Source organism: Hyperolius riggenbachi, chromosome 9 (genome assembly GCF_040937935.1).
Source record: "Hyperolius riggenbachi isolate aHypRig1 chromosome 9, aHypRig1.pri, whole genome shotgun sequence".
Lineage (NCBI taxonomy): Eukaryota > Metazoa > Chordata > Amphibia > Anura > Hyperoliidae > Hyperolius > Hyperolius riggenbachi.
This window is the reverse complement of record NC_090654.1, coordinates 126,828,429-126,842,592: the sequence shown is the minus strand read 5'-3', so window position 1 is coordinate 126,842,592 and position 14,164 is coordinate 126,828,429. Positions and strand designations below refer to the sequence as shown.

The following is a 14,164-nucleotide window of genomic DNA, read 5'->3' as shown; positions in this document are numbered from 1 at the left end:
TCAGTCAGCAGCAGTGGGGTCGAGGAGGTCATGGGAAGCATCAGAAAGATCCAGAGGACTCTCTCTTCTTAGAAATCTTTTTTTTCCTGCTGCCTTGAGTTTACTTTAAATGAGGGCTTTTTTCTCCTGCATGTGCTCTTATCTGGTTTTTGGAACTCATTCAATTTTCCAGTCTCAACTACTCCACCCTGGTAATTTAAACCATGGTACACCATTTAACCTACTGCAATTTCTTCTCAAATAAAAAAACTCTGTGCCTGCTGCATCTTTGGTGCACTTGCGTTTGTGCTAAGTGAATAGAAGCCCCCCAAAAACAAGCAAATAAAACAAAGCTGTCCTATGTTCCTTTTTTTCCCTTGCTAAACCAATCAAAATCATTGCTGGCATGAAAATTAAAACATGCATACAATCAAAACACATATAAAAATCTCCACACAAAAAACATTTGCACTTTATATCTGCAGGAAATTTAGGGGACTGCTAGTGGTGGAAGTTTTGGCACAACTATAGGCTCCCATAAAAATGGGGAAAATGTGGGCGCCGTGGCACCCATAAAAAGGTCAGGCACTGGGGCTGTCCGTAATTCAAAATACAGCAATAAATAGTGGGTGCTTGTGCAAGGCGCCCAAAATCTCCCCCCATTGTCAATATTTCTATCATCGCTTATGGCGGTGCCTGAAAATTAGTGGGTTACCAGAGCTGAATGATATATTTAAAACTGTGGGGGGGGGGGGGGGGGATTTGGGGGAAAGCAGGCATGTATTAAGTGCCATCCACATGCCCACTGAACCCACATTCTCCTCCATCCCCCTCCTTAATCCCATAAATCCTCCACCACAGCTCAGTCCAGGTTGCCAGAGTCGGGCGGTAGTGCACCGGCAAGTGTGGCCAGGAGCGGTCTGTCCACGCGCACAATGGCGCAATGACGTCATTGTGCCATGGTGCACACGCGCAGAGTGATCCTGGCTGCGCGCACCTGCGCACTACTGCCCGACTCCGGTGACCTAGAGTGAGCTGCAGATGAGAATTTATGGTATAAAAGAGGGCGCTGTAGGAGAACGGGGTAAGTGGTGGGGATGAGCACCCCACCTAATACATGCCTGCGCCTCCCGTTTTTTATATATTGTTTGGCTCTGGTATATCCTTTAAGTATAGCTCTGTGTGTGTGTGTGTGTGTGTGTGTGTGTGTGGGGGGGGGGGGGGGGCATGGTTAGCCGTGAGGGTGTTAAGGTTAGTTGTGGGGGGTTGTTAAAGTATTTATTACCAATATTTTAATATTATCATCTGCACTGTGGCAGTGGGCAGCCGCAGCTTGGTGGTGTACTGGACAGCACTGGGTGCCTGGTTTGAATTCTAGACAGGGCACTATCTGCAAGGAGTTTGTATGTTTTCCCCGTCTGCATAGGTTTCCTCTAGACACTTTGGTTCCCTCTCACACATCCCAAAAATATACAAATTAATTGACTTCCCTCTAAATTGGCCCTAGACTATAATGGACATAGGACTATCGTAGGGACTAGATTTTGACCCCTCTGGGGGGGGGGGGCAGTTAGTGTTAGTGGCAATGCTATATACTTTGTGCAGTGCTGTGGAAGGTGTTGGTGCTAAATAAATTATAACAATAGAATATTAGTATAATTATAACAAAAGAATATTGGTAAATTTGCTATCAGCTTTTCTGGGTGCCCAAATTTCTGGGTGCTCTTTTTTCATGTACGCATTTGGCAGTGGAAAAGGCAGAGTTTTATTAGGTTGAAGGAACAAAACCATCATTTGCATGCTAACAAATCTAGGAAAGGTAAAGTGTGGTATGATGGATTTTTTCATTCAATTTGCCTCAATTTCAAAATGAATATTTACATGATATTTGGTAAATAAATTAATATAAACTGTTTTTATTATGCATTTTATCTCGATCTCACAACAAGTTAATAAGTTAGTTTGACATAAAATGGCTGCTTTAACTATGAAAGATTACAGGCCCTCTTCCAAAGGACAAAATGGAGGACAAGCGCCATCTTTTTGGTTGTATTTATATCACGCATGCCTTCGCTAGAGCCTCAAGTGTGACGTGTTATGGCATCGCGATGGTTGAGGCCGAGAATACTTTTTCGCGCCACGCGTCACCGCAGCGACGATCGATTCTCTCGGGTGCTGCGCAGCCCTTGGAGATGACGTCACGGCGAGGCGGGAAACATGCTCCAATGGCAAGGCTGGAAAGGCTCAGGCGTGGCGAGTAGAGCGCCGAGGGAAGAGGAGGAGATTGAAGCTGGGAGGAGAGTGGAGGTGGGAGCGAATCACCGCCAGAGAGGAGACATTCAAACACAAACAAGTGGATGGGCGCATTGCCGGACCCGTAGCTCCCCCGCCCAGCGCTAGACACAGCAGAGCAGAGGCCTTTCTTGTTCAGCAGCTGCAGCAGTCCTGTCCGTGCAGCACGCTCACCCGCATCACAGCAGCATGTCCCGTTCCAACAGGCAGAGGGAGTACAAGTGCGGCGATCTCATCTTCGCTAAGATGAAGGGCTACCCCCACTGGCCAGCCAGGGTAAGTCTAGGCCTCACCAGCGTCCTACGACACATAATGGGCCTGAAGCTGGTTCTTTCTTGTATGTTATACAACCTGTACTAATCATTTTACTGTCTGTTACAGAGCAGGGCCTAGTCATTGTGATGTCCTATTTGTCATGTAGCAAGGCCTAACCATTGCACTGTTGCCTGATTATCATTATGTCTACTTAGTTACACACCATGGTATGGACATTACACTGACCTGTTCATTACTTAACATGGCCTAATAATTGCACAGTTCCTTGCATGGTTTGGTCTGATCATTGCACAATTCCCAGTAAGGCATGGTTCTATTACACAGTTCCCTTTGTGGCATGGTCTTATCATTGCAGTCTCCCCAGCATGGCATAGTCTTATCATTGCAGAGTTCCCTGCGTGGTACGGTGTTCCAACTAACTAGCATACATTGACAAAACAGCATACATTTAAAGTGATATACCCCTTGTTAGTAGAATCAGTGTCCCCTTGCCCACTCGCTGGGCTGTGGGCTCGGTCCTCGCTTCGCTCGGACAACTTTTTATTCTAACTCTGTCCACTTGGATAGTGGAGATTGCACATCAGCACACAGGCAGCTAACTGGGGTTGAAAAGGTTAATGCTGCTGATGGGTATTATGGGGTTAATGTATGCCCTGCATGACTTTGCACATGCTCAGTAGTATTTGTATGCTATTCTGTCGGGCATGCTAAAATGTTGGAACAACGGTCTTATCATTGCACTCTCCCCTGCGTGGCCTGGCCTGATCTGTGCACTCTCCCCTGCGTGGCCTGGCCTGATCTGTGCACTCTCCCCTGCGTGGCCTGGCCTGATCTGTGCACTCTCCCCTGCGTGGCCTGGCCTGATCTGTGCACTCTCCCCTGCGTGGCCTGGCCTGATCTGTGCACTCTCTCCTCAGTGTTCTCTCCAGGCTCTTTTAGCCGCGTGCTCCACCCGGCTGTTATCAGCTCACCACCTTTACCTCCTCCTATGCTGTAAGCAGAGTTGCCCTGCATTTTCATCTCGCCCCACCCGGCTACTATTTCATGCCACCCGGCTGGAAAAAAATTCTGGGGAGAACACTGCTCCTGCATGGCCTGATCTGTGCACTCTCCCCTACATTGCATGGCCTGGCCTGATCTGTGCACTCTCCCCTGCATTGCATGGCCTGGCCTGATCTGTGCACTCTCCCCTGCATTGCATGGCCTGGCCTGATCTGTGCACTCTCCCCTGCATTGCCTGGCCTGATCTGTGCACTCTCCCCTGCATGGCCTGTGGTATACATCTCCTTTGTAGAGCACTGTTTCTCAAAATTATATTACAGCACACATTCGGGCTGGTTCAGACGGACGCTTGCGGAGCGTTTACCGCAAGCGTTCGGAACGTCGCGGTAAACGCTCCCATTCAAATGAATGGGAACGTTTACACCAAGCTTTTGCACGCTTTTACCTGAACGCTGCGTTTGGGTCCCAATTTTCGCGAGCGTTCGGGCTACCCCTGGAAGCAACATGTAGCTTCCAGGGAGCGGCCAACCGCCATGGCTAATGTTCCACTAGGGGGAAAAAACCCGTGACCGCATCAGAACGCGACTGAAGGCTACTGAAAGCCTGACTGCGCAGCCGCCGCAACGCCCCCAGACGCGACGCTACGCAGACGTCCGTCTGAACCAGCCCTAACATCTGCCTTTCTGGCGAGACGGGTGGACAGCTGTCGCCGGCAGGGGGCTGTTGCTCCCTGTTCGCGTGCGCGCATGCAACGGGGGACAATTGCCCCCTGTGTGTATGTAGCTTTACAATGCAACGCTAGCATTGCACTGTGAGTGTCATATAGACTTTTAATTGTATTGCGATGAGCTGTTATAAGACTTTATAATGCAGCACCATAACATCCTACTGTAAGAACCCTTTTCCACTAGCCACAGCTCGCTGCTGCACTTCCTGGTCTGTATGTACGCAGACGAATCCCAGAAACTGTGCCATGCACGTCTATGGAATTCGCTGCCTCCAGTGCGAAAATGGATGGTGATGTCGGCTGAATCGCTAGGACAAGCGATTCGTCCGGCCGCACCATTATTTCCTATGGCAGTGTTTCCCTGCGCGATTTGCCTGCGGGGAAACTCTGCGAATTCGGCCCGGTTTCCGCGCTAGTGGAAACGGGCCCTGAACCTAGCCTGGGAGAGTCATGCTTGGATAGTTGACATGTTATGATGCTATGTTTCCATTATAACTTGTAACAGATGCACACAAGTAATTGAGTGTCTGGAGTTGATGGTTATTTTTTTTTGTTTGTTTTTTTTCCTCTACACAGATCCACAAATGGCTACATTTACACTTCATTGCTGAATATATGGACCACTTAAAGCGGAATATAACCCTGCATTTCAACTTTGCTCTAAAACATTATTTACAGCATATTATATGCAAAAAGCATTTTTTTTTTTACTAGACCAGCATTGGAAGGGTTGAACACAGGTTTTAAGTTCCGTGCAGACGTTCAGATAGTTACATTCTATTTAGTTAGATGTATCTATTGATAAACAGTTACACACTCTTTGGCTGTCCTCCAAGCTCCTTCTCAGTGAGAGAGATGAGTCACAATAAACACTTAAAAGATACATATTTGTAAACAAAAAGTATCTAACTGAAGTTTGGATGCGTCTGCAGAAATCTCTAGGGACTTTAAAGCCCTGTGTAACCCTTCCAATGCTGGTCTAGTAAAAAAAAAAATGCTGGTTGCATATAATATACTGTAAATAATGTTTTAGAGCAAAGTTGAAATGCAGGGTTATATTCCGCTTTAATAAACTAAGAGCACTGTTGTGTAAAAACCCCTAGCAATTGCGTGTGGAAGAAGCAGGGTGAAAGCAGACCAGTTATTGGTTGCCATGAAGAATGATTTTACGTAGGCCCCGTGGGCCCGTTCTATCTGTTGATTTCCGGGTTAATGTCTATGTAGCTTGAACATTTGTAGATGTCTGTTTTGTCTGCCTGCGCACCTGTGTTCCTGTCTTTGTACCTGTATATGCCATGTGAACCACAAATAATTCCGAGTACGACTCTGGTCGCACTTTGCGAATAAAGCTGACTCTGAAGACCCCATTTATGGCTAGCTCTAGGCTACACGTGCCAGTTGGCTCAAGGCTGTAATTGGCAACTATGGTTCCCTGGCAACTTCCTGCATGTTCATACTCTATTTCAATGTCTGGTTCACTAGACCTGAGATCTTGCACATGTTAAACTACAAAATTCCTGTCTTGTAGTAGTTACTGAAGTTTTGCATGGGGAGAATTATAACTTTGTTTCTTGAAGTGTTGTTGGTCACTGTTTGTTTTTTTGATTGCTGTGTGCTTTTTGCCTTCCCAAGGAAATTATTAGGGTTCACTAGAGGTGTTTGAGTCACTGCTTCTGTGAATTAAATTGTTATTCTTAGTTGTGGGCCTTTGTTATGCAGTTGTAGTTTGGCAGTTGCAAGCCTTCAATGTCATTCAGGTTTCTTTGTTTTGTTAAGCAAGCCAAGTGTATTGTGGCGCACTAGAGCTTGGTTATAGCTGGGTTTTGTAGCGCTATTTGCATTTGGATATGTGTGACCACTTGTTACTCACATGCAGAGTACACAGTGCATGACAATGCATTCGATCCATTATCCCTTTTCCAGTGTTTGCAGGAGAGGCTTGAGCTGTAAAGGGCATTTGCCTTTATCTTTAGTGTAGAAACACTTATTTTTTTTTTTCCTCCTCCCATTCCTTCTTTGCAACGTGCAAGTAGTAAAAGGTGCCTGCTTGGTTTCTGATGCTTGTCCTGAGCACATTCTGGAAATAATGTAATGAAACAGCCTGCAGCATAGGACTGGCATAGCTTTCACAAACTACATACTGTAAGCAACCTCTTCCCATTGTGACCCCGCACGCTCCAGCCACACATTTATCAAGGCTCTCGAGCTGGAGATCATAAGTGATCTTGAAAATCTGGCCTGTTTTCTCTTACAGCCCCACTTTGCCTTGCAAGTGTTTTTTTTTTTTTTTCCCTCTGATTTTTCACGGAATAGATATGTCAGGGTTCTTGTGCTAAACATAGAATCTGTCCAGATGTGCCGATATATCTGTTCTCTGTGTTATCCACTCCAATCGCTGCAATGCTAAATCACAAACTTGCAGCATGCACTGCATTTCCAGACATATACTTCAGATGCCCATGGAAACAGTGTCTGTTCTAACTTGTCTTTTCTGAACCAGCTCTATGGGCACAGACTACTCGCATGTCATTACTCCTTGAGGAGAGGGGGAATCTTGTGCAAATAGGTTGTGGAACTGGGTGCGAACCACAGAGCATTAAGAAAAAAAACGTCTCGGCACTTTAGCGAGGGGGATCTGTTTTGTTAAATACTGGGTTTTTTGGCTTGTGAATTATTATTATAAAACTCAGAAGAGCACCTGAAGTGTCTGCAGCCATAAAGTCTAAGTGTACCTGTAGGGGAAAAAATGGCCCTAAACGGATACTTCAGTACCCACCACCAACACTCCATTTGTTCTGGGACCCCCCACAACTTTGTTACACAAGAGCGTGAGGAAAAGGTTTGTGTGACTGCTCTACGCAGATGCAGAACGGCTCCCCCACCTAGCCGTGAGCAGCTCCAAGCTACTGTGCTTTGCAGCCGCCCTCATTCTTGGATGGGAGCGTGGTCAAGTGAACCTCTTTGACGAGCCATTTTCGAGGTGGGGGGGGGGGGGGGTGTCTAAGCCTTTGTAATATGTATTCCTGAATGTTGCAAGTGTAGCGTCAACCATTTTCCACTATGCAGGCTGGAGATGGAGTTTGAATGTCCTAAAAGTAATCTTTGCCCACTTTTGCCTGATGATCACACTTCAGTCTTCTGAAAGTGCCCTAGAGCCTCCTGTTCTTGTCCTCTCCCGTATTGAGTGTAATAACATTATTGCGAAGCATGCACATGCTGGACACATGGCTGTTTTGTGTTATCTGTCATCTGTATTAGATGAGGTTTGTGCTTGGATCTATTCTTTCTATTGGTGCAAAGTACAGTAAAAATACACTAGTTATACAGTAAAATTATTTTAAAAGATATCTTAGTACTCATGAACATTTAAAAATGGGGGAGCAGCAGGTATGTGTAGTGGGCTCTCCTCATGCCCACCGCTCCCCACATTCTCCTCCATTATGGTGCACTGACCCTCCAAAGTTACTTCCCGGTCGGGAGGGTCAGCGAAGACTGTGTAGGTGCTGCCTGGTGGCGCTCATCCTTTGATTGTGTTCCCACTTCTGGCAGCACTCTGCGCAGGCATACTACGACACACCTGTATAGGACACGCATCATCAAGCTGTGCCTGCGCAGTCTTCGGTGTCCCTCCTGACCAGAAAGTAGCTTCGGGGGAGGGGGGGGGGGGTCATTGCATCATAACTGAGGGGGACATTTTTACATTTTAATTAGGACTAAGGTAAAGCTGTTCTATAGGGTAATACAGTGCCATAAGCGCTATGTGTGGATAAAGTATGGTTCATTCCAGAGTCTTTTATTTACTTGAACTTGTAGGATTATGTTTATGGCTGTTCTGTTTCTGTAAGACTCAGATGTTACCAGGAGCGAGAAGACCCGTGTCCTGGATGTATTTCCACTGGGTTCACAGTGCAAAGTTCTTTCCTGGAGTCACTGCTGTGTTTTTGAGAGATTCACTGACAGCCAGTTGTAGTAAAACAGGGCAGAGCAGGCTGGTGTGGCACTACTGGCAAGCTGTCTGGCACACCTCCAGATCCAGATTTTAACACACGGTTGAGCTGGGTCCACCTCCCAGCCATGCCTTTTCCTGACAATGCTCTGATCCCCTGAGCAATGTCTCTCAGTCACAGCAAACTGCTAGAACTGTGGGATGAAAGCTTAATTTTTAGGAATAAAGGATGGCGTGGCTGGTTATACTATTTATTTTTTTTAATTGGATTCTCGGGTTTGTGCTAAAATCTGTTTGACTACTACTCTTATTAGTCACTTGCCAAATCAGGAATTAAATTGACCTGTGTATGGATGGCTTATGTCTATTGCTATGACTGTGTACAAGAACCGTTTTTTCAGAGGTGCCTGATATGGCAAAACATTTCGAAACTGTTTAAAAAGTAGAGGTAGCATCAGTTTTACCTCTCCTGTAGAAATAGGCCAGCAAACTGTTTAGGCGACAGCCATTGTGTGCTTACCTGTAGGCAATCTCCCAATCATCTAGTACAGGGTGGGCAAACTTTTTGACTCAAGGGCCACATTGTGCTCTCAAGTTTGATCGGGGAGGTGTACCAGAATAGGAGTGCTGCGTGCTTCACGCATCGTGACAAAAAATAGGTGTGGGCAGAGCTAACTGTAACGCGAAGTCAGTGGCCCCAAGTTTTCTTCCAAAACACGGGCAAAGTGACCCTAAAGGTAATTGGATAAAGTTCCCCTACACAAAAACAACAAATAGACAGACCCCCTCAGACAGCAAGACACACAGGGCTTGATTCACAAAGCTGCGATAACTCATATTACGGTCACGCTAGCGTTTTGTGTGCGCTATACCACGTGTAACTCGCACAATTGAGCATTTTGCGTGTGACCATTCATGATTGTGCGCGAAAACAGTCATAGCACATGCTAGCGCGGCCGTGATATGAGTTATCACGGCTTTGCAAATCAAGCCCATAATGCAGCAGTGTTTCACCAGAAAGTACACATAATGGTGCAGCATTTCCCAAGAAAATTCATGTCGCGGCCTTTCTTCAGAAAATTTGCATAAAGGCACAGCATTCACCAGAAAATGCGCGTAATGCAGGCAGCATTTCACCAGAAAATGCACATAATGTGGACAGCGTTTCACCAGAAAAACATTTACTCACCTGGCAGAAGACTCCTCTCCGGCCTCCGACGCACAGCTCCCGCAGTGATCTTCAGTGCAGCAAGTCTGGCTGCAAAACTCCTGTGCTGACAGGCAGGGCTACGGGAAAATGCCTGAAGCCCTGCACTGAAGACGCAATTAGTCTACAGTGCAAGGCTTCGGACACCGTTTTCCCATGGCCCGCTCTGCCCGCCAAAAACTACAATCCACGCAGGCTGGAGGTGGGCTGCTGCCGATGAACTAACGTCGCAAGTCATGCAGGAGTACAGAGGCGCCAAATGGATAAAAAGAAAGCTAAATGAGCTTAAAAACCAAATTCTTAGTAAATAGAGGTCGTGGTGGACTTACCTCCTCCAAGTAGACACACGACTGTAGTAAAGACAGTCAATTTTATTTATGAACTGCAACGCGTTTCGCATGTTTGATCCTGCTTCATCAGGCAATAACGGAGCAATAGCATATTTGGTCAGTAGAAGTAGTCTTTAGACCTCCAATTATCTAATACTGTAAAATAAAATTGTCTATGCTTTATAGGGGGTTGTGGGTACTGGCTCGACCAAGTGATGATTAAGTATCGCGCTTAGAGGGAACACGGCCGCCATTCAGAAGTCTGAGCTTTCTTATTTCAGTCTGTTCATCTTTCCTTTATTTCCATCTCTACTCTCTAATCTGTCTCCTCTGCTTAGACAGTGTTTGTGCGGCCTTCTCAGTGATCGCAAAATTATGAGATCTGTGGGCTAGAGTACTGTCATAAGCCTCTTCACTGTTGTGAAAGCTAAAGCCTCGTACACATGCCAGTCTAAATTCTGCAAAGGCAGCCAATGGGGGCCTTATCTGCTGAGCATCGAATGTGTGTACAGTGTGCACACTGATGATCATCTCGGGTGAGCACATTGTTACCCTCCTAACCCCAACTACCAGATGTTGCTCCATTAATCCCAATTCCCTCTTCCTAGCAACAGAATGCAATACTAGGTTGTAACCTAGCATCAGCATCACACCATCGAGCCTTCTGCCCTCACCATAGCAACAGGCACAATGCTCTGAATTTTTTTTCTTAAAAAAAAAAACAGGTGATCACTGAACAGCACAATGAAAAAAAGCTCTGGTCCTTATGGGGCCAGTTCCATGCTGTCCTAAATGGGTTAATATAGGTGTTTGATTAGATTCCTGCTCTATCGAGCTGCATGTTAGCTCTAAATTAGCAGTTACAGGGGTCTTTACCCCCTTCCTACCATAATTTTGTAAGCAGTCTAAAGCTGGGTCTTCACGTGCCGATGTATCTTATCAATCGAGCCGCTTATGCGGCTCGTTAAGATCCGACAGGTCCGATCTCGCCGCGGCTGGTTCCCCGTGAGCAGAGAATAGTGGGGAATTGAGCAGAAGATAAGCAGGGACGAGCGGGTATCAAATCCGATGCACGAGCGGGGATGCGGAAGAGTCAATCCTGCGGCTAATCAAGCCGCCAGATCGCTCCGTGTAGATGGAGCATTATACTTCTGTATTTTCTTGTTGTAAACAAGCCCCAATGGTGCTGCCATTGTCTACTTTGTACTGCTCAACTTAGTATAGTCCATTGGGAAATCTACTGTGCACCACTGCGGCCACCTACCCAGATCTGAGAAAAAAATCGAAATGTCAATGGCATTAGTTTGTACTTAGATGGTAAAAGGCTTTTGTATCAATGTATTGTTTTGAATATAACATATTATGGTGGTGGGCTTAATTGTGCCAGATATATTCGTAAATGGAGTGCGCAAATGTTACCTTTGTGTCAGGTGGGACTTCACAGCTACAAATTCAGCTGCAGCTGAAATGTAAGCTGTGATTAGGTCTTTGCAAAAAGTTGTAGAGCTGAGCTGGGATGTGGCATTCCCCTGCCCAAAGGGCAACAACTTTTTGCTCTATCTTCTCTTGTCTGTTAGCATGGTGTTAGGACAGGTTCCCTCTGGAAAGCCCAGTGGAGTAGAGTGTTTGTTACTGGCTGATCTCCCTCTCTGCTGCTGTAATCCTTCCTCGGCCTTGCTCCTAATGAAAAATAACGCTGTCTGCTATACAGAAGGTCACGTTCAGTAGCTGGCTGTGTTTTGTGTATGTAAGGCCCGGCTGGATTCCCAGCAATGCACGGGCTAGCTGAGTTCCCCCAGCACTGCTCTCTGTCTGACCTCTTACTTGCAGCATGTGCAGCCAAGCAGACGGCTCACTATGGTGTATGTGCAGTGTGTCAGAATAACATGTACTGAATACAGTCATCCTGGATTATGTGCTGCGCAGCCATTCTTATCTCTTATCGCTATGGAAGCACAACTGTTAGTCTTTTATGTATTGGCGAGGGCTACAGTTTGTGGACAGCAGACAGGTTGTAATCGCTTGTTAAGATGACATAAGGAGCCAATATCTGTTTACGGGGTTTATTCCTAAAAAGCTGAACCGCAGATTCCCTGCTTGTTCCCTGCGAGGGGACAATGGCAGGGAATCGATCGGAAGATAAGTAGCGAGTGGGAAGATAAGTGGACGAGTGGGGAATCAAATCCGGCAGGCGGGGACGCGGAAGAGGCGATCCGGCGGCCAATCGAGCCGCCGGATCGCAGCCTCATCTACCCGTGTAGATGAGGCTTTAGTGTGATTGCAATTTGGCTGTGTGGTAACTGCAGATGATGCAATTCTAGCATGAGGATGTCTCTATGGGCCCTTTTCCACTAGCAATCGCAATCACAAATCACAAACGCCAGCGATTGCAATTTTTCATTAATTCTGTTATGCGATTGCGATTTGTGATTTTCATTTGCATTGCATTATCATTGTAAAAATCGCTCCAGCAAGCGATTGCGATTTGCGATTAGCGATTTCCAAATCGAATCACTGTAGTGGAAGATACTTCTCGTGATTTCTATGATAAAGTAACAACTCTAGCGATTTAAAAATCACTAGCGATTTGCGATTCAGCAATCACAATCGCTCTAGTGGAAAAGGGCCCTATCTATTTCTTGATCTTGTAAGTCTGCAAGCTAGGCTTAATACAAAGTTGTAGTCTAAAAGTTGTGCTAGGAAAACACAACTTTCTTTTGAAGCACACCTAATGCTCATCGTCTCTGCAGCAGTGTCACTGCTCAGATGATTCCAGGTGATTGAAATGGTTGGAGCCTAGATCTGCCTACTTTTAATCAGAGTTCCGCTTAAATGCATGTTAGCTGCCCCTACTTTTCCCTTAGCCAACAGCTACCAAGGAAACACTATTGAAATTGCAGAACTGAGCTTCATGTTGTGACCTAGTTCAGAGGCTTGCTGGAAGATCTGAGGGTGGGAGGGCCTCTCACTGCAGCTATGTTTCAGGTCTTCAGATACCTTGCAGATCAGAACTAGTTCAAGCCCGCTGTGTCCTTATACTGCTGCTCTGTGCTATACTAGTGTATGAGCTATAGCAGTAGCTTTTACTAATGTGTTGCATTGGGTGGTCAAAGATATGTAGTGTTTGAATCATGGACTGGAGAAGGTGAGAGTAGTGAACTTGCGGCCCTTTATCGCCAGGCCGGCTTCATAGCGTCCGTGGCCAAATTTGGCCCGCAGGCTGTAGTTTGTGGGCTAAACATGCGTGTGGCTTTGCTCCGTTACTCCACATGCTGAGTTTGTGTTTTAGATGACATTAGCATAATAAAAAAAGGAAAAAGGGCCCTTTTTTGAAAAGCACCAAACTGGTCGTATAAGATAAATGTCACAAAATTCCTTATTTTACAAAAAAATCCACAAGTAGCAAATAAAACCAATTAAAATATCACCATAGAGGTGACAAGCAATGTCTCTCAAAAATAAATATTAGGATAAATGTATCGCCCAGAGGCGATGGGAGATCTCCTAGATGCCAGGGAGAGACAAGAGACTCCTCTGAAGCGGGTTGAGCCCGCGTGGTGCACTGAGGCTGCCTCTTGTCTCTCCCCGGCATCTAGGATCCCTCACATCGCCTCTCACGTAAGCTCTGCTTCATTTAGCACTTCAGGGACCCTTGTCTCTATTTTCTCCTGCCAATACTCCTCTTATTCTGTACGGTTTCCCCTGCATCCCTTATCTCTCAATCCTTTCTATTGAGGTTCTTTACTCTTTGACTTGTGCAGTTTGATGCACTTTATACACTTTCATTACGGTACATGGAATATTGGTTTCTCACTTTATTTCATTGCACTATTTGATATAATAATTTTGTGATTATATAATCAATATGCTAATCGGATGCTTATGTTCACATCCCCTTGTTATGATTCAATGTTTTTTGAGGCTGGTTTACTCATATGGGAGAATTCCCTTTTTGCCCATTGTGATATGTATACCTTTATATTTATCCTAATTATGTATTTTTGAGACATTGCTTGTCACCTCTACGGTGATATTTTAATTGGTTTATTTGCTACGTGTGGTTTTTTTTTTTTTGTAAAACAAAGAATTTTGTGACATTTTATCTTAAATGACCAGTTAGGTGCTTTTCAAAAAGGGCCCTTTATTATGCTGGTTCTCTTGCCCTTAGCACATTGTGGTTTATGATTTAGGAGTCACATCAGGTGATACATACCTTTTATGCATGGTGCTTGTCCATAATGTTTTTGCAGTTTTTAGATGACATTAATTCTTGACAATGTTCTTGGGTAGGGATGGTCAATAGGGTGCAAATACAGAGATGCAGTTATTAAAATATTTGTATTAAGTGCTTAATTATACATAAATCGAGTCCTTGCATGAAATCTTGTTAGATACTTTTTACTAAT

The 14,164-nt window shown here is 45.4% G+C and overlaps 1 protein-coding gene across 1 annotated transcript in view; it reads left to right on the top strand.

Annotated features, from left to right (window-relative positions):
- Positions 1 to 2,225: 2,225 nt before the first annotated feature.
- Positions 2,226 to 14,164, top strand: part of HDGF (heparin binding growth factor) — a 39,608-nt gene continuing 27,669 nt past the window's right edge. Inside the window, exon 1 of the mRNA XM_068253482.1 lies at positions 2,226 to 2,547. Within this exon, the coding sequence (XP_068109583.1) occupies positions 2,461 to 2,547 (87 nt within the window). The 5' untranslated portion in view covers positions 2,226 to 2,460. The remainder of the gene's footprint in view (positions 2,548 to 14,164) is intronic.